General features: G+C 35.8%; 1 protein-coding gene across 1 annotated transcript in view; it reads right to left on the minus strand.

Annotated features, from left to right (window-relative positions):
• Nucleotides 1-21,715, minus strand: part of LOC306874339 (voltage-dependent T-type calcium channel subunit alpha-1H-like) — a gene marked incomplete at its 3' end in the record, with an annotated part of 54,376 nt that extends 32,661 nt beyond the window's left edge. The window contains exons 1-9 of the mRNA XM_079424305.1: nucleotides 21,614-21,715; nucleotides 19,290-19,423; nucleotides 16,740-16,837; nucleotides 15,769-15,928; nucleotides 9,692-10,004; nucleotides 8,953-9,045; nucleotides 7,685-8,342; nucleotides 3,227-3,576; nucleotides 23-174 (exon numbers count right to left, since the gene is read on the minus strand). Of these exons, the coding sequence (XP_079280431.1) occupies nucleotides 23-174; nucleotides 3,227-3,576; nucleotides 7,685-8,342; nucleotides 8,953-9,045; nucleotides 9,692-10,004; nucleotides 15,769-15,928; nucleotides 16,740-16,837; nucleotides 19,290-19,423; nucleotides 21,614-21,706 (2,051 nt within the window). The 5' untranslated portion in view covers nucleotides 21,707-21,715. The remainder of the gene's footprint in view (nucleotides 1-22; nucleotides 175-3,226; nucleotides 3,577-7,684; nucleotides 8,343-8,952; nucleotides 9,046-9,691; nucleotides 10,005-15,768; nucleotides 15,929-16,739; nucleotides 16,838-19,289; nucleotides 19,424-21,613) is intronic.
• Between the last annotated feature and the right edge of the window lie 374 nt (nucleotides 21,716-22,089).

Genomic DNA, 22,089 nt, shown 5'->3' on the forward strand with positions numbered 1-22,089 from the left:
AGCAAACAGAATAGCACAGAACCTGATGATAACGATGATCCCGTCAAAGATATTGTAGAGGTTGCTGATGTAGCCGAACAAACCGCAGGCCGAAAGCTTCAAGAGCATCTCTAACGCAAACAAACTAGTGAAGACAATATTACTGATCTCCAACACGTCTGTCAGCTCAGCCGGCTGAAAGAGAGCATGAATATACGATATTAGTCCAGTTTTATGTGATACGTCATAGTAACAACTAATGTATATTTATGTGAACCTGTGTGTCTACGAGACGAAAAAAAAAGCACACTTCTTCTCAAGAAGTAATGTGATCTGAGGTATTCACATCTGTAACACATACGCTGCTAACACAAATGTATACAAAAGATAAACTACAGTGTTGCTACTGTCATGACATTATATTTATGCTTCTCCTCTTTCTCTCCACAAGGCTTTATTTCTTGGCGAGGAAGAGCAGGCGAGCGCTGTTATTAACCGTGTCTACTGTAATGTACATAATCATTTCCCTGGCAACAGTGTGAATGTCCTCTGCCTTAAACCGGTTAATCTCAGACTCCTCTCAGTCTCACACAGACACACTAATCCTAACCAAGGGGGTTAATTAAATGCAATATGAGCCAAAAACATGCATAGAATCACACCGCAAACACAGTGCTGTGGGATCATATTTTGTTACAATGAGTGTTTTTGACGCTGGGGGATTTCTTTGTATGTGCCAGCAAAAATCAGACACTAGAGGAAAACGGTATTGCTCAAAGTCACAATTTCATTTCAGGAGATTAACTGAGGTATTCATTATGGTTGTTTCTCTTATATACTGTATGTTAATGTTTCTTCCTCTTACATATTAGATGTTAAATTTACCAGGGGAAAATATTCTGGGTTTTTTAAAGTTTTACAAAATCAATTAAAAAAAAAAATATATATATATATATATATATACAGTATCTCACAGAAGTGAGTACACCCTCACAGTTTTGTAAATATTTTATTATATCTTTTCATGTGACAACACTGAAGAAATTAAACTTTGCTACAATGTAAAGTAGTGAGTGTACAGCTTGTATAACAGTGCAAATTAGCTGTCCCCTCAAAATAACTCAACACACAGCAATTACTGTCTAAACCGCTGGCCACAAAAGTGAGTACACCCCTAAGTAAATTAGCCATTTTCTCTCCCCGGTGTCATGTGACTCGTTATTGTTACAAGGTCTCAGGTGTGAATGGGGAGCAGGTGTGCTAAATTTGTTGTTATCGCGCTCACTCTCTCATACTGGTCACTGGAAGTTCAACATGGCACCACATGGCAAAGAACTCTCTGAGGATCTGAAAAAAATAATTGTTGCTCTATATAAAGATGGTGTGGCTATAAGAAGATTGGCAAGACCCTGAGACTGAGCTGCAGCACGGTGGCCAAGACCATACAGCGGTTTAACAGGACAGGTTCCACTCAGAACAGGCCTCGCTATGGTCGACCAAAGAAGTTGAGTGCACGTGCTCAGCGTCATATCCAGAGGTTGTGTTTGGGAAATAGACATATGAGTGCTGCCAGCATTGCTGCAGAGGTTGAAGGGGTGGCGGGTCAGCCTGTCAGTGCTCAGACCATACGCCGCACACTGCATCAAATTGGTCTGCAAGGTGTCGTCCCAGAAGGAAGCCTCTTCTAAAGATGATGCACAAGAAAGCCCGCAAACAGTTTGCTGAAGACAAGCAGACTAAGGACATGGATTACTGGAACCAAGTCCTGTGGTCTGATGAGACCAATATAAACTTATTTGATTCAGATGGTGTCAAGTGTGTGTGGCGGCAACCAGGTGAGGAGTACAAAGACAAGTGTGTCTTGCCTACAGTCAAGCATGGTGGTGGGAGTGTCATGGTCTGGGGCTGCATGAGTGCTGCCGGCACTGGGGAGCTACAGTTCATTGAGGGAACCCTGAATGCCAACATGTACTGTGACATACTGAAGCAGAGACTGGGCCGCAGGGCAGTATTCCAACATGATAACGACCCCTAAAGAAGCTGAGGGTAAAGGTGATGGACTGGCCAAGCATGTGTCCAGACCTAAACCCTATTGAGCATCTGTGGAGCATCCTCAAATGGAAGGTGGATGAGTGCAAGGTCTCTAACATCCACCAGCTCTGTGATGTCGTCATGGAGGAGTGGAAGAGGACCCCAGTGGCAACCTGTGAAGCTCTGGTGAACTCCATGCACAAGAAGGTTAAGGCAGTGCTGGAAAATAATGGTGGCCACACAAAATATTGACACTTTGGGCCCAATTTGGACATTTTCACTTAGGGGTGTACTCACTTTTGTGACCAGCGGTTTAGACATAATGGCTGTGTGTTGAGTTATTTTGAGGGGACAGCAAATTTACACTGTTATACAAGCTGTACACTCACTACTTTACATTGTAGCAAAGTGTCATTTCTTCAGTGTTGTCACATGAAAAGATATAATAAAATATTTACAAAAATGTGAGGGTGTACTCACTTCTGTGAGATACTAATATATATATATATAAATATATATATATATATATATATATATAAATTTAATCCATTTGAATTAGGCCAACGTTTTGGTCACAAACAAGTTGCACAGATGCAATGGATTCAGATCCAAAATGACACAGACACATTGGAAATTGCAAGCGTTATTATTTTTTAATCTAACATCATCCATCCATTTAATTACATAATTTACTCAACTAAAGCTTAGTCCTCATTTTCAACTGGAACAAATCCCTTTAAACACAATATTTCTCTTAAAAAAATAGCTACTCCTACTCCTACTACTAATATATTATTATTACTATTATTATTATATTTTCAAAAGGATTTGTTCTGATGCTGTATTGAAAATAAGGATTAAGTTTTTGTAAAGTACTATATTAAATAATAATAATAAGCGTTATTATTATTAAAATCAAAAAAGCTTAATTTAATTTTGTGTAAAAGTTGAATTTATTTTATCTCTTTTATTTATTTATTCTACATCTATTATTATTTTAGTTTATTGAAATACTTTTATAATCAAGTTACATGTTTTTATTTTGGCGTATACAGCGATGGCAAATCTGGGTAGTTTGTGAAACTGTTGAGACCTCTTTTAAAACTCAGCAGACATATGTGGGATTAGTAGAAAATCACTGGTGTTTATTAGAAACAACTCAGATGTTAATTAATCTCACTTGTGAGGTGTGTGTAAATGAGTGTATTATTTTCACCTGCTCATGGTACTCCACTCCCATGCTGAGTGTATTGATAAGGATTGCTATCATTATCCCTCTGTTGAAGTACTTGCTGTCCACAATACGCCTCAAAACGGCTCTGGCAAAATGAACACACATACACACACAGTTCTCATTCCCAGACTCCTTTTCATCCAAATCCTGGTTTCTTTTGCTCTGTTCTGAGCTGATGTCTGGCCCCTGTTTCTCTGGCTCCGATTCACTGTTGGAGTCGCAATTAACAGCATCGCCTTCCTGGGTGCAAATTGGGCAGGAGGACGACTCTGAAGACACCAGTCCCACCCTGCTGTCCACACACACACCCGAGCACGTGCCCGGATACACACCTGCAGTGAAGGATGACAGTTTTTAATATCACACACACACAGGAAGGCTGGGGCTAGATGTCTCAAAAACTGTCCAAGTCCAATTTACACAAATGCTACAATGTATTCCTATGTGTCTATACAGATACAGACTGTCAAAAATAAATCTACTCCTAATCTCTAGCTTGCTTCCTATTCTACAGTAGTTGTCTAATAAACTTGGTATTTTGTTTTACGAATATTGTTGGTTGTAACGAATTGCTTTTGTAAGCTGCTTTGTATGAAAGCATCTGATGAATGCATAAATGTAAACGTAAAATGTAAATGTTCACTGCAGTAAATATTGAGACAACTAGCCCCAGCCTCCCTGTTACATAAAATATTTTGCGATATAACCAGATAACTAGGCAATCCAGCGATGCATTAGAGACCTGATTACAGTTTACAACACTGTGATTTGCTTTGATAATTATTGCTCAATACTGTCTCTCTTGCATAATCAGGGCAAAATCTGTTTGCATCTGCCTTTTGAGACCCATTTCCTTGTTATTTTTTCTTGTGTTAAGTTAAAACCCCATACGAAATTCTGCATTAGAATTATTTCAGTTACAAATTCTGATGTACATTTAATTTTTGCAATTAATTTTTAATTAAATCCTGTTGGAATTTCGAATGGCTGCTGGCATTCAAATCACGTGACTGTAAAATAAAAAGGCAAAGTTGGCTTATCCATACCTGACGAAGGGTAACCTGACCACTAAAGTTTAATGATATCCAGTGCTGGGTAGATTACTTACAAATTGCAGTCCGTTACTGAATACAGATTACATGATGAAAACTGTAGTTAGTAACGTAATCTAGGTTAGTAATTTCAGGTAATGTGATCTGAATACTTTAAAGATTAGCCTACTTTTAGATTACCATGAAGTGGGTTTGTGAGTTGATAAAAAGCATATTACTGTATCAACAATTACTAAAGGTCACTGGAAACGATGAAAACAGTGTTTCCTAGCTATACATCACCAGTGTTTAATAACTTGCATAATTATTTGTTTATTTATTATTTGCTAATTGCTTGAGAGGTGCTTTTTCCCTTAAATTCAGAAGCATGGTTTACAAATTAATTTACACAACATTTATGAAAATAGTCAAAGCTAAATGGTATGACACAATACAATAGGATTTTTAGAAAGGAAAATTTAAAAGAGAAAAAAAAGTATTAGGGAGAATCAATGAATTGTAAATAATTTACTGCCGTTGTGTGAATAATAGTAATCATGTAATCTATAAAAAGTAACTGTAATCTGATTATGAGCATTTTAAAATGTAATCTACTATAATTAGAAGTACTTAATTTTTGGAATCCAAATGACATGTAATCAGTTACTACCCAGCTCTGATGATATCTATTAAATGCAATTGCACAGAAGTGTGGGTGAGGATGTACTTTACCTACAGGATGCTGAAACAAATCAAAGTTATGAATACATTTAGACCAAAATGTTGAAAAAACCCAAGGCTTCCTCGCCAGGTAATTTCAGGCAAAAGTCAAGAGGCACAAAAATAATGACTAGACAGAGTGTGAGTTTGTTCAGACGGTTCCCTCAATTCAATTTGGAATTATTAGGGCATGTCAAGTGCGCAAAGCCAAGAAAAAAAATAAAGAATTCCATTATCTACGTTATTAAGTAAAAACCCCAGAGACAGAATTTACTCTTAATCCACAAACTCAAAGTCGAATTTTAAACATGACAGCAGGGCCAAAACACTTCACTTTTTGCACAGAGACTGCAATATTTGCACTTAATGTGTTTTATGTACAGTGGCTGCAAAAAGTATTTGTATCTTTCAGCCACAATTCATATAGCTCATACTTTATTTTGATAGCCCACTTTAGACTTTCTACTAACTATAAGTAACTTTGTAACTCATGTCAAACTGCAGTTAATTTGCAACTACATGTCAACTAACTATCATTTGAGTATTAGTAGACTGTTAGTTTAGGGTTAGGGTTAGCAGAATAACTTGGCAATACTTGCAGTTGACTTGTTGACTATATTTTATTTTTTCTGATGTGTGACCCATATCCAATATCTGCATTCACAATACACACATGGTGAAACAACCCAGGGTATATGTATTGACATGGTTGCCAGGTCTACAAAACAAAAACCAGCCCAGTTGTGTTTTTCTAGGGTTTTCAGTGATTCCCTTCTGTTGAAATAGCAGGGGGAGAGATTGTTTTAACCGGCAGATTAAAAAACAAACAACCCATGTCAATAGTGTAAAAGTATCCCAATTCCACAGGAAAACCACAGACTTGGCAACACTGCTTATTGACCCGGAAAAGCGTCCACCTTTTTTTGACATCATTCACCCTGTCGCCCAGGTATAAGGATCTTATCTAGCAAAAAAATCTGTCATTTTCAAAAAAAATAAATAAAATAAGATAATATATGTATATATAAAATATGTGTATATTTAAATATATGTGTATATATTTATATATACATACTTTTTAACCACAAATGCATGTCTTGCTCTAGCTCCGTGATGCAGTTCTACAACTTACGTAAGCATTACGTAATCACGTTGAAAAATCATGCACGGTTAGTTCTTTGTCTGTGTGCTTCGGATCAAAAAGGTAGGGTAGGGTGAAAAACTCATTTTCTCCAATAATTTCAAAATTGTCCGACGTTGTTGTTTTACCCCTTTTTTTTAAAGGCCGATTGGCTTCCTTTGCACGTTTGCTTTGTGAACACATTTACAGTACATTACATTTAGTCATTTAGCAGCTTTTTTTCCAAAGCGACTTACAAATGAGGACAATGGAAGCAATCAAAACCAACAAAAGAGCAATATTCAAGTGTTATGGCAAGTGTCACTTAGCCTAAAGCAGTACATGTAGAATTTTTTTTTTTTTATTATATAATAAATAAAAAGAAAACAGATAGAATAGAAAAATAATAGAGCAAGACAAGTTAGTGTTAGAGTTTTTTATGCTTTTTGTCAATTGTATAATAAATAAAAAGAAAACAAATAGATAGAATACAAAAAGAATTGAGAAGCTAGTGTTAGTTTTTTTTTTAAAGAAAACAATCAGTTAGTAAATGAATAGAGTGCAAGTTTTTTTTTTCTTTAAAGAATAGAATTAGAATAGAGAGTGCTAGAGTTAGAGGGTCAAATAAAGATGGAAGAGGTGTGTTTTTAGCCGTTTCTTGAGGATGGGAAAGGACAGCTGCTCGGATTGAGTTGGGCAGGTCATTCCACCAGGAGGGAACATTTAAAGGGATAGTTCACCCAAAAATGAAAATTCTGTCATCATTTACTCACCCTCGAGTAGTTCCAAACCTGTATGAATTTATTTGTTCTGCTGAACACAAAGGACGATATTTTGAAGAAAGTTTGTAACCAGGCTGTTTTGGGGCACCATTGACTTCCATAGTAGGAAAAAAATAAAAATACTATGGGAGTCAAAGGTGCCCCAGAACTGCTCTGTTTCCCACATTCTTCAGAATATCTTCCTTTGTGTTCAGCAGAACAAATAAATTCATACAGGTTTGGAACTACTTGAGGGTGAGTAATTGATGACAGAATTTTCATTTTTGGGTGAAATATCCCTTTAATGTAAAAGTCAGTGAAAGTGATTTTAAAAATTGAAAATGTGAAAAAAAATTGAAACACTTGATCAGTACTTCTGTCTACGTCACGCATGACCTTTTCAACGTGACTATGTAATGCGCGAGGATGAGCTAGTGCAAGACGAGCCTTTGAGATTGAAAAGTATATACATTTTCTATGTATATTTTTTTTAGAAAATGACCAGTCGTTTTGCTAGATACTGTAAGATCCTTACTCCTCAGTTGGGATCATGTAGAGCCCTTTGAAGCTGCAATTTAGACCTTCAACTCATTGATTCCCCTTTAAAGTCCACTATATGGAGAAAAATCTTAGAATGTATTCATCAAAAACCTTAATTTCTTTCTGACTGTAGAAAGAAAGACATGGACATCTTGTATGACACGGGGGTGAGTAAATGATAAGCAGTTTGTTATTCTGGAAGTGAACTAATCCTTTAATATATGAATGCAATTGCACTAGATAAAATATAGCTTATCTATGTTCTTACCGTGCTGCAACTTGTAAGTATCATGGTATCCACTACAAACGGAGATCTTTCTGCCATAGAGTCCATGATGGAAAGCCGGTGCTTTGACTCCACCTGTCGAGCGTGAGCGAGTATGTGAGCTTGCGTATAGTTTGGAGGGCAGGATGGTGGGATAGTTCATACCGAGCCTCAAACCCTTTAAATTTTGTAGTGCAAGAGGGAGCGATGGGGTCTTTTTGGAATTCTGAGCATCTCTATCGAGATGAAGGGCTTTCATTTCTATGCCATTGCTGATGCATTGTTGATGCTGATGGGGATGATGATAATGCAGCATACAGTATTGTGTCGGACCCATCTTTGCCCCATTGTCACTCCAATATCCATTAGTCCCGCCCACTGAGACGGAGCTGCTAGGATTGGCCACACCCCTACGTCTCTTGTAGCATAATTCTCCATAGAGGCGTGCGGCATGTCGGAAAAGTTTGCGGCAAACGTGGACAAGGTATTTCAGCATTTCTTCGTAGCAGGATCCCGGTTCGGCCAGGCTAGCTAAGGTGGATTCGTTACTACGAAAACGTGCCCGCTGCTCCTGCATCAGCTGGTTCTCACGTTGTTTGGTCTCGGAGAACTGTGTTGCTATGACAACGAGGCACAGGTTGATCATGAAGAAGGAGCCTACCTGTGGACAAAACAAAATATGAGTATACAACAGAGATATTGCAAACAATAGTCCAAAAACATTGCAGGATTATGAGGTACCTAGTATTTAATTACAGTTCATGTTTTAAAGTCGCCAGAGCACACCAGACTGAAACATGTTAGCAGAAATGTAGCACTTAATTTAGCTGCAGATGATTTAATAGTTGCTTATACAGTGTAGTTGTTACTGATCACTAAACTTGCTTGTACTTGATTAAAGGTTAAAACAGAACAGTGTGATTTGAAATTCAGTACAACAGAAAATTATAATTGTTTTTAACACAATAATGACCATTAAATTTAAGGTCTAAGATTGTAAAAATGTATGATTTTCTTCTTAGAAACGTAGTAGTAACTCAGAAGGTTTCTTAAGCACAAGCATTCAGTTTCAATATTGCTCAATTACAAATTCCTTAGAAACGATGACCAAATTTTCATCTCTTTAAGTATGTTATCAAGTAAAATTACTCGAGTAAATTACACAGCTGATGACAGCAAAAGCCATTTCCATGCAACTAATGAAAGCAGAGACTCCAGCAGAGGTTAAAAGAGAGTAAGATGTACCAGTTAATTCATTACTGTGCACTTACAATGATAAGAAAGATGAAATAGATGAAGTTGTAAAAGGAATGCGCATCCATGACATAGTACATGATATCCACCCATCCCTCTAACGTGATGACCTAATGAGAAAACACAAACAGGATTACACAGGTTACGACATCCACCATGCACGTAATCCTTAAAATACAGTCCTTCTATCAAGTGCCAAAACACAAAGGACATCTTCAGATATTGTTCATCACTTCCACAAAACTAGGTCAGGAAACTCTATGGAATGATAAACGTCACGCTGTGGTCAATCGGATTACTCCTGGATTATAAACCTGATAAATGTCCGTGTCCATTCCCAATCAGGTTACTAAAGAATATGATAAATATTGTTGCACTATAGATCAGATTAGAATGGAACATGATAAAACTTGATTTCCTAGGACAGGTAAGTTGGTTATTGATGTAAGAGGATTCACTCTCGCTTGTAGCCCCTGGCAACCATTCACTTCATTTTCTGACTCTGAAACTAAGTGTCTCTCGGCGCCAAAAGGATATGTGAGGATAAAAAATATCACCGCCTGCCAGACTGAATATGTACTCAGCGAAAATTTTAATGAACAACTTGGAGCGGATTTCTAACATACATTCATCTGAGTAGAAAAAAAAAAGAATTCTTGACCTGCCTTTCTAAAAATTACTGATGACTATGCATGTTTTTAAAAAATGTTTACATAAACTCATTCAACACCCTTTTTTGCCGACACGTGTACACACCTGAAAGATAGCAATCCATGCATATCCAATGTTGTCAAAGTTGATAGCCCCATTATGCGGATTGTGTTCGCTTGCATTGCAGTTCTTGTAATACAAGTTCCAGTTTACACATGCATGATGAGGGGGATCTTTGAAAACAAGATCTGTGACATTATCAGCCGTGAGCTCACAATCAGCCCCTCCAACTCTGCGTTTCGGGATGTCGGAGCAGTGCAAAATCCCGTTGTCCCGAGTGGTGGAGCAAATGAATGGGAGGTCATCGGTTTCGTCCGGTCTGTAGTATTCACTCACAGACTCTGAAACATTATACAGCCTGCAGAGAGACCACATGGAGTAAGTTACGGGGAAACACACACACCCACACACACACACACACACACACACACACACACACACACACACACTGTGCAGGGTTATTATCATGAATTAAAACAAACAAACAAATAAGTAAGTAAAATTAACTGAAATAAAATATAAAAACCTTAGCAATGCTTTATAATAAGGGCCCAATAGTTACTATTTGTCAATGCATTAACTAACATTAACTAACAATGATCAAACTGTCACGGTTCAGGGTGCCTTCTCGGCTCCTCGTGCTGTCTGTGTTGTCCTGTCATGTTCGGCAGCTCGTGGTCTGGGCAATCAGTGCTGATCGTGCAGCGGGAGGGCACGGATCACGAGCTGACTCTCCCCCACCTGTCGCTCATTACCCCACTCCCATATATGTCCCTGTTTTGTGAGTAGATTGTTTTGTCCGTACTCGTGTTGTGTGTATGAGAATCTCACTTCTCAATTTCTGACCCTCTGTTCCCTTGTGCTACAGGACTCGTAGCACGGAGATCCAGCAGCTTGTGTGGTCCGCAGACGCTGCCGGCCAGCTCTGGAATCTCGCTTCCTTAAGCCGCCGTTACATATTGTTTATGTTATTTTGTGTTTTGGTGGTAAAAATAAAAGTTTTCTCCTGCTCAACTCTGCATCTGAGTCCTTCTTCACTCTCGCCGTGACACAATCCTGTCCATTTGTTACAGTATTTCTTATATTAATCTTTGTTAATGTAAAAATACAACTGTTCATTGTTAGTTCAATGTTAGCTCTGGCCCATTAAACAATATTAACAGATGCAACCTTTAGTTTTAATGATCTACTACTAAGTTTTGAAATTAAGATGATCTAAGATTAATAACTGCTTAAGAAGTATTTTTCATTCAACTATTGTTAACAAATTATTGTGAAATGTTAACAAAAACATAAATGTTTATATTTTAATTCAAGCAAAATTAAAACAAAAACATGAAAAATAATTAAAACCAAATCATCTTGAACTTAAAACTACAACATAAAAAATAAATAAATAAATAAACAAACACAACAAAATTCATTTAATTTTTAATTACTTTAAGTTTTTAAGTTAACTAAAATGAAAATAAAAACTGCACAAAAAAATGCAATTTAAAATAGTAAATAAACAATATTTTGACTGAACTGATTTTAATTATTAATTTTGCTCATTAATTATTCACATTATTTATTAAATAAAGTCATTTCAACATTCTTTGTCTCCTATAATATTTAGTTTAACATCCTGAGGCTGGCGATCAATATTTTGTTGGTTTATTTATTTATCTTATCTCATTTATTTACTTGCTTTACTTTTTTTTTCAAATCAAAATATCTTTATAAGGCATCGAGACATCAACCACTAATCACAGAATACATGACTTGAAATATAAGAATAAGTGATTATCTGAAGAATTAAAAAATATTTTCTGATCTGCACTCACATCAGTAGCACTACATTTATATATGAAGTTTCTATTTAATATTGTAGCAGCATAATAGGCTTAAGACTCCTCTGACAAATGCTAACAGAAGCATCCCTCTCACCACCTCAAAGCTACATAATAATGTGCAATAGTGTGGAGCTTTTTGTTCTCTGAGCATTTACAAACCATTTGAGCCAGGAGAGCTTCTGCTTTAATCTGTCTCACATCCTGCTTATTAAACTGAGAGAGCCAGAAGAGCTTAAAGCTGAGCTATTAGGTAATCACATCATCTGCAAACATGTTTATATTAGGTTTTAACAGAGGATTTTGAAGAAAATGGTTTGAGAATTAGCCCATATGTTACTTGAAACTTAGCAGCGTGCTTTTTTTTTTTTTTTTTTGGAGAGAGAAATTCCAATCATGCAACATGAAATGCAATATGTCAATGACTTTGAGAGACCAATGGGTTTTTTTGTGTACAGTACTTTCTATCAATGCAAGTCAAAACAGAATGCTAATTTATTTGACATTTAAAATAGCAAACTGCTCTGCAATGCATTTTTTAGGACACAATTTAGGTCTACCTATCATAGTCTAAAGAGATCATGTTCATTTTACAGAGATGCAACCAATTCAAATCAAAACAATTCCACTGTCCCATGAAATAGTCCTTCTGATACAAAAAACCCCCAGAAATTAATTTGCTGTTAAATTATATACTAATTAATTCAAATACCCAACTTTAAATAAAACAGATCCAAAACACACAACTGGTACCATGTTTTCAAACACAGCAATCAAAATATCTTTCAAAATCATCAAGACATTAATAAGGATGTCAAAGAAAATGTATTCTTAATTGTAACAGCTATGGACAAATAAATAAACCTTTTTTGCCATATAGCTACTATTTTTTTTTTCACAATACGTCTGAACTACAACTGCACATATTTTAAGCCTTCCACTGCAGATTTCAAGCCAGCACATTCAAAGGGCCTGGATCCAAACCATAACATTTGTCATTTCTAGTGTTGTAGCATTTGAGATAAAACAATTCCCTCTTTTGTCACACAAAAATTGCCCAGAGGTCATCTGTTTTTTCGAGCTCATTCACTGAATGTATTACACAGATATTCTGCAGTTTAGTAAAGACCTGAGAGAAATGAGAAATAATTTACTTTATAAGTTCTGTATTTAATTGAACCAAGGTTTACACTGATTTATTTTGGAGGACTGAAAGATGAGGGGGTGCAGGACACTAATATGACTGCTTTTCTCAAATTAATTGGGTTTTTAAAATTCCTGGCAATCTTGATGAAAGAAAGAAAGAAAGAAAGAAAGAAAGAAAGAAAGAAAGAAAGAAAGAGTTTGCATCAAAGCATTTATACTTAGAGAAAATTCAATCGAATTGAAGTGTCATGAAATGGTAATTAGTCAGGATAGTCGTTTTTCTTTGTTAAAAATTAATTAAAATTAATATACAAGGGAGCGGACTCCTTATGAAAGTGCCAAATCTTGTGGGCAACAGAACTAGCTGCAGACTCCAAAAATAATGAGTAGATGTGCAAACAGACAAATTTGCACATCTCATGGGATTCACTTAGACAGAAAGCTATTTTCACACCTGAGATAGGTGTAATGTGACTGGAATTTTTGTATGTGTGCTGCAAGCCACGGTAAACATTTATTAACTGGGTCATTCTATAAAACGGGTGCCTTTTCCAGTTTTACAAGGGAATTTAAAAGTAAATATTTATATGATTTTAAACATTTTATCAAGCAAACAATGTGTTTGAGAGTTAATTTATTAAGTTGTGACATTTAAAGCCAAATTAATATATACTGTGATATAATTATGCCTTCATAAAAATAACAAGGTTCACTATTTTAGTTTAATCTGATATTACAAGCCTTGTGTTTAAGGTCATGAAACTACAAAGTGCTTCTTATTAAGCAAATATATGTTGGTATTTCTAAAATGATCCACATTTTCATTTTCAGTAATTTGTTAAACAAAATAATGGTAACAGGGTTGAATTTTTCACATTTGTAAAATGTAATGCTCATATTTCTTAAAACAAAAATAAAAAAAATGCACATTTAAATTTGCAGTAGATTGTTAAACAAAATAATAGCAACAGGGTGGAATTTTTCACATATGTAAAAATATAATGTTCATATCTCTTAAAAAAAAGTTTAATTTTCATAAATTGTTAAACAAACTAATGGTAACAGGGTTGATTTTTTAAAAAAAAAGGTAAAAATAGGAGACAGTAGCTGTTTACTTCTTTAAAGGAAGATGCTGTACATTTTTTGGGCACTTTAAAGGAAACGTATTACGGTAACAGGTTTACCGCAAAATTTTGACTTTCATGAAATGTGAATATTTGCCTTTTTTTTTGACTTTCATGAAATGTGAATATTTGCCTTTTTTTTTGACTTTCATGAAATGTGAATATTTGCCAATAGACCAAGAACAGGTCAAAAAGGCATCTACATAAAAAAGTAAAAGTAAAAAATATCTGTTAAAATACAGTATAGTAAAAGTTTACATGAGTTATTTATTGTTAAAGTTATTAGCAATGCAGCTGCTTTGTAGAATGACAAAAAAGTTTCAATGACAAACAAGACTTTTCTGAAGTAAAGGCCAATTCTTCTGAGTTTTGAATGCAGATAGCAGCAGATGTACATAGACTGAAATGGATATTGTAAGTGGTTTTTGACAGACAATGCAATAAATGTTGTATGCACAAGAGAGCTGGATTTTTAAAAGGGCAGCATAATTTGAGTGAGAGAAGCATTATTGTAACAGACGTTGCTTGGATAGTGTTGGGCTTTAGGGAGGGAGCTGGAGAGAAGCAGCGATGCACCTGAACGGGTCAAGGCTTCTTTCAGCACACAGGCTTTCTGGTATGCAGTACATCAGGGTGGACAGTTGTCAAAATGATTCACTGGTGCATACAGCCTTTATGGATACTCATTATTAAACTCTTTACTTTGTACACTCTCTATGATCAATGAAGTCCTTATGGCATATATAATGTGAGAATTGATATCTTGTGTCAGCATACACAAAACAATATAATGCAACATTTATACTTGGCTTTGCTGTAATCTGCTGAGAAAATATATATCCTTCTTCTTTATCATTAAAAGGTAATTCCAGGTCTATTACCACACAAAAATATTTCACGTGTCTCTCAGTTTGTGAACACAAAGGAAAGGCTGTACTGTGTGTGTGTGTGTGTGTGTGTGTGTGTGTGTGTAACGAAGCACAAATTTCAACTGGCTATGAAGTCAGTGCAGCCAGGAAATATACATTTAAAATATGCCAAACCTTTTCAATAGCACAAAAATAATTCACGATCCTGTAAATTTGCTAAACCTGATAACTTTCATTTTGTATATGGCTTTTCTTTTTAAAAAGAAAATAATGCCTTTATTCAGCAAGGACATATTACATTGATCAAAAGGGACAGTAAAGATAATAACAATTTTACAAAAGATTTACACATTTTTTAGAATGATTTCTGAAGGATCATGTGACACTGAATGGCTGCTGAAAATTTAGCTTTGCTATTATAGCAATAAATTACATTTTAAATATATTAAAATACAATTTTAAACGGTAAAGATATTTTACATTATTACAGTTTTTACTGCATTTAATAGTATTTTTCATTAAATAAATGCAGCCATGGTGAGAATAACATTAAAATCTCATACTAACCCCAGATAACCCACGTGAATTACAGCAGTATCATAACCATCAATTTTAAGGCAATTCAAAGGACAATTTAAAAATGAAACTTCATATTAAAGTATGAAGTATTAAATTTTTTTTTTGGCATAATTTAGTCACCCTCAAAAGAAGATACTTTGAAAAAAGCTGGTAAACAAACTCTTGCTGGTGGCCTGACTTCCATAGTATGACATAGTAAGTAAATTACAAAATTTTCATTTTGGGGTAAACTGTTGATTTAAAGCCTCCAGCACAATTGCCTCACAAGCTTCCATTTTAAGTGCATTACTGTACACGCTTGTTCTTTGTTTTTTACAAACTGAGGGATGAGTTAATAAAATTTACTACAGTAATATAGTGTAAATTCAATAAACTCATTAAAACCTGGATAGAAGCCTTCAAGGCCCCCCAAAGGTCATTCTTCCATCTGTTGACACAACATAAACAGTTTCCACCAAGGAACATATCCATGTGGTTTCAGAGCATTTCTGATTGCAGCAGTAATTTTGCAAACCCCTGCAATTTGCATGTATTGAATAGCTTGCATTAAAATGCACCGCTTTTGCACTTACATTCTGACGTTGCTGTCAAAAAAGCAGCGGTTGCGCAGAAGCCCCGCCCACAGCTGCACGCCAACAATCCCGAAGATGAAGAACACGAAGAAACAAAGCAGCAAGACATTTCCCAGCATTGGTAAGGTATCCAACAGCAACGTCACCAGGATTCGCATACCTACGAGACAGAGATACATGATGTCACAAACACGCATTTAATAACACGTGCAATGAAGCATCAAAGCCATCAAGGTTCACTAGGCACGTTTACAGACAAGACTGTGGTGTTACTTTGATAACTCTGATCTGACATTCACACACTTCATGAACACATTTTCTCAGTGTCTGATGTGTATTCAGTAATTGAGCCAAGAAATGAACACACACACACACACACACACAAACTTGCAGGGCTTTGGCTAACGCTCGGTGGTTTGAGAATAATCGAATTGGAAACTTAACAGCCACGGGCTCTCACTCCTCACTGAGTCCAAAATCTATTACTGCTTTGCTGAACACACTAACACACACAAACTTATTTGGTATGTGTTGACAAAAAGAGTGAGCTATAAATGGTAAGAGTATCCGTGCGTGTTAAGAATTTACTGTCTCAGTCTACATTAAACAAAACAGTCACTTACTTTCACCGCTGGACTCTATCCATGACTGTAACATACACCAGCACCTCTCTGAGGACTAATAGCATGAGTGTGTGAGTGTTTGTGTATTTTTTGTGGTCCATCAACTATATGATGTTGGATTGTGGGCACTTAACTGCAACAATCAGCGTCAGTAACCATGTTAATACATCATGGAAGTCTTGTCTAGTCTGTGCGTGTGTGATTCTATAAATACAGCAGGCATGTCTTTTTTCAGACCAACTCCAGATCATTTACTTCAAATCAATAGCTGGGTTGTAAAACAGTGACACTAAGAGAGAAACGGGAAGATATACAGATGGAAACAAAGAGAGGGAAAACAGTACTCACTGGGAACTCTGTTGATGGCTCGTAATGGTCTGAGAACCCGTACAGTTCTGATGGCTGAGAAACTAACGTTATGACCATCTAAAGAATACTCCAACATCCTAAAACACAAGCAAGAGAAATTCACTTTAACAAACTTGAAATGTAACACAATAAGGCAATATATATATTAAAGAATAAAGATGTAATCACCTTGGGTCATATATATATATATTTTAAAAATATATATATTTTTGATAATGACATTATATAATATATAAATCAACTAATATAATATAATTTAATATTAAAAATCATACTAATATGTTTTCAACCATTTGATGACTTAAGTGACATTATAATTATAACATATAACCAATTGCTATAAAATAATATAACATATTTGTTCAAACATTCAATATAATGTATTAATAAAAATTCATAAATTAATGTAAACAGGCAGATAATTAATATTATGATATTGGAATTATTGTGATATCAATTTTATTTACATGTAACACAATATATATATGGTGTCCCCGACTAAGGATTTTCATAGTTGAATCAGAATTTTCGAATCTTGCCGATATTCGACTGATAGTCGAATCATATGTTTGGGGGCGGGGCAAAATACAAAAAACCAAGAGTCAAGTCAGACACAGTCATAATTACTGACGTTAACACACAGGGAAAATGTGTAACGGATGACTCGCAGATACAAACGGAGTAAATAATGTTTTATGTTTTGATTAAAAGATAAACGTCAGCGAAACCCTAAGAATTCACAACACAAATTTTTACAATAGTGCTCTCATTATAACGTTATGTATATGACAGTAGTTATTATTCTGTTTTGAGCTGCGCGCGCTGAAGACGACCAGTAGAATGAAACTTTTGACAGCAGGTTTTTAATCAAAGGGGTTTAACTCCTCATTTATCTCATAGCCTATAGAATACGCTTCGTTATTTATATAACATAATGTTAATATTACAACTTATAGGCTATCTGCATGAAATGTCATGTTCATGTCATGAACGTGTCTGCATGGCTCCTTTTGTGGACGCGTTCTTCATGCAATGTGTAGAAACACGGCAGCTAAACTCTAAAACTTCACAGCATTTTATTATAATAGTGTTCTCATCATAATGTTATGTATATGACAGTCCCAGTCATAGTTATTAATATTATGCATTCATTGTTGTTTGTCCTGCTCGCGCTGCGCGCGCTGAAGCTACATTCCCGTAACTCAATGAAGCGCTTTACTGCAGGGCAACTCAACCAAATGCATCATATACGAGATAAATAACATATAGGCTTCACTATAAACCGGCTGAAATGTTTTGAAATCGGTAAATTGTTCCCTACCTGATCGAAAAAATCCAGTCTTTCATCTGCCTGTGTCAATTTGAGTCTTGTTAAAGATTTAGGCTAAATCCCTGCCGCCCAGATGCTCCTCCGTCGGTCACGGATTATGGAAAGTGAAACTTAAATCTATAGGGGTGGTTGGATTTATTCATGCATGTTAAAATATCTATTTGAAGCTTCTTTCTTTTCAGATTCTTATTTACAGCATTATTTTAATAGGGTACCCAGACAGCAACATAGTTTTGGCCCAGATCCAGCCCACATCTGGCGAAATCCATGTGGGCCAGATGTGGGCCGGGTCTGGGCCGACACTGCTTGCTGTCTGGGTAACTTATTGGGAGACAACTTGTAGTTTTATGTGAAATCAAAGATTTGAGCACCCCCATATTTCCAAAATGGCACGATCATATATATATATATATATATATAATTTTTTTCAGGATTCTTTGATGTATAGAAAGTTCAATGGCATTGTTTCATGAATGCTACACAGAGACTGTGTTAAAATTTCTCTTTCTTACTGCTCTCGAACTCACAAGCTGTGCGACAAGATCCCTAAATGATGCAACACAGCAGCGTGAGAATATTTAATGTCACCAAATTGATTTAGAATAATTATATGTTCTCCCCACTGAAAAGTGAAAAGTAGATCTTAGGCCAACATGAATGTATATGCTAGTTAGTGTTGGTTTAGTGCTGTTTTAGCCATACTTTTCACCTGACTGATAGGAAGACTAATGAAAACTAACTGGTTAAGCAAGTAGCCTAATGCAAACACTAGTACACCAGAAATGTGTTACCTTTGTCTGAATTAATGATCAACTTGCTACTTCCTCGCTCACTCAAGAGCACATTACCGTTTTAATGAGCGATCAGGCACTTGAACTGATTTTTGGACAGAGAGGAAAACTACAAATCACTGTGTCAGTGACAGCGCAAGTGACAAGAGAGACACGATACAGACAGACACAGAGACACTTGCCTGGTGGTAATTGTCATTCATGAGCTTAGCTGTGACACATCGACTTGACATTAGAACTTGACCTGACATTAAAACTGGATTTGACATTAAACAAACACACACACATACACTGACACTGTAATAATTAAGAGTTTAATGACTCATCACATTCTAGGAATCGCACACTAATAGTTGACTTTTTAGATTTTCAGAGCGTGGTGCTCTCAGCTTTGTGATTTGCACTCACCCAGCCATGACGATAAAGAGGTCAAGGCGGTTCCAGGTGTCGCCAAGGTAACATTTCGGACCAAATATGCCCAAGGCCACCATTTTAACCACCATCTCCACAGCAAAGAATGCAAAGATGAAATCATCGAAGGCCTGTGGAGAGAAGAACCACACATCGCTCATGAATACATTACATTAAGAAAACTGTCATTTCATTTAAAGTGCATTTTTATACAGGTCTAATTAAAAACAGTAAAAATGAATATATTTTCTTTCTCTTGCTTTTTTATATCAATATGGTATGCTTAATGGTAAATTATGGTTAAATAATCTAAAAAGCAGTCAGAATACATTAACTAAAATGAATAATCTAAATTATGTTACTAACTACAATTAGTAAGTGATCTACCTAGCACAGCCAGCAAGCTTTAAGGACTACTCTATTTTACACAATAGAAAATATGATACATATTTTAAAAAGACTTCACAATGAACATTAAGCTATTTCAAAGTTGTCTTTATTTGCATTAAGTAAACTAAATTAAACATTGACTAACAAATGTTTGCTAAATGGCAGAGGCAGGCTAAACACATAAAAAATACATTATGATAATAGTATGACTTATTCATGTTTCGTTTTATTTATTATTATTATTAATATTATTTAGTAGTTTTTTTTCGCCATTTGAGTCTTCCGAGTGACACTTGATTCAACTTCCCACGTCTACTCCCTGCACAGTTATCGATAGCACAACTGGATTGCCGGTTGCCAGGTTGAAGTCACAAATGGGTTGAAATTTGTATTACGTGTCTATTTTTTGAGTAGGATGTGTTTCATACAAGATCTGGCAACTGGACAACCTTAGAATAATATATTGATGTGATTATTCATATAATGAGGTTTGGGCAATACAAATTATGGGAGTTTCCCAGGAGAAATAACAAAATGGGAGGGGGGTAGGAGATGGGTGTGAAATAATCAGAGTCTCCTGGGAAAAAGGGGAGTGTTGACAGATGTGCTTTATGTTCTACTATGTTGGGATTTAGAAATGCTTCATGTCACATGCAGTGGCCACAAAAAATATTTGAAGTCTTCTGGACACCTAAAAATTTTTTAATTTTACAACAAATCCATGCAAGTGGAATATGCAAATAAATGATCTAACATCACTTTTGTAAACCATTTTTTATCATTTACTTTCGACTAACTTTACCCAAGGTGATTATTAGCTGGTGTTTGAAGTCGGTTTCCCTCAAGTTCACACAGCTGTTCTAACAGAGTAACCAGAGGTTTCGTCTCCTAATTGATCTCATTTAAAGCAGCACTTGTGTACAAAATTCACAGATTTCAACAATAAATTTCAAGACAATCTCTGTCGGACTTCAAATTGCCTGTTGTGAGCAGTGTTCCCGTCATTATGCAGATCCACAGGTTATTTGCAAGTTGTTTTGGAGAGATTACAGATGCATATTCTCAGAGTGTGTCGGTGATGCTTCACGGTGTTGCTTGTGGGTTTCTGTAAGAACTGACAGTTGGCGGCATTTGAGATGCACATAAACGCTTTCAAACTGCTCTGTATTGAAGTTTTTCTTGATAGGATTTTGATTGATTTGTACAATAAATTGTTACAGTTATTAATCCTAGTTATTTGTTTAATATATGCCAGTTACTTTATTGAACCTGACACGGTCTTACTGTACAGGGCTTCAGTTGAATTGTATTAGTAGCCAATCCACTGACTAGTCTCAGATGTAGTTACAACTTTTGTGTATGTTTTAAACAATATAGGCCCTAACTAAAGAGCTCTGCAGGAATTATTTATTTTGTAGGCCAGAAACAACTCAGAAAGTTAGCACTTCTGGTTTTATCGCCCTGAAGTCAGTGGATTTTTCGAAAGGGTTTTTGGAAAAATGGCTGAACTCTGGTCTGTGGGCAACACAAGCTTAAGATATTTTTACGTTTTATTAAAACGTTCTTGACTTCTTTTCAGAATATAAAAGTCATAATTACCTTTTTTAATCCTGCGGCAGAAACAAGCTCAAATAGAGCAATGCTAACTTCTGAGTTGGCCTACAAAAATATGCTATCGCTGCACTTGCTTGATATGTATTTCTGCAAATACCACTTAGTTTGATATTTTGTTTTATGTAATCCAATGGAACATTTGTGGCGTAAATGTCTAATTCTTCATGCTGCTGTTTGCATTTGTTATATGCTTGTGACTTTAAATGCTTTTTTCCCCAAACCAGTCAATCAAAACAACAGGCAGAATCAAGGAATCAGAGATTAAAGTCTTTAGGTAATCAATCCACGTGTGTCTGTGTTATGTAAGTGTGTGTTACCTGCAGGATGCTGCACCTGTCAGAGTGGCACTCCAGGTCTTGGCAGGGCTGGAACATGCCGAGCGTGACGCAGTTGAGCAGAATCACCATCATGCTGACTCGCTCAAACCACGTAGAGCTCCAGTTAAGGTAAATACAGCTCACAAGGAAATCAAGAGATCAAATATTCCTTTATATTCAGCAGTCATTTGTTTTCAGCGTAAGAACTAGAGTCAAGAGATTTTATTCTATCAAAAAACTGACTACACAAATCTAAAAATCTTTCAAATTTTTAAAAATTAAAATAATAGACTATTACATTTTTAGTATAGTGCCAACCATGAAGAAACAGAAAAGTGGCTTTAAACAAAACCTGTTTATCTCATAAATATAATGCTTTCACTTACTCTTGATTTTGGGGTCTTAATACAGTTTAGCTGTTCAAAGCAAAACATGGACATATACTATACTGTTCAAAAGTTTGGGGTCAGTAATAT

The sequence above is a fragment of the Barbus barbus genome, assembly GCF_936440315.1.
Source record: "Barbus barbus genome assembly, chromosome: 8".
NCBI lineage: Eukaryota > Metazoa > Chordata > Actinopteri > Cypriniformes > Cyprinidae > Barbus > Barbus barbus.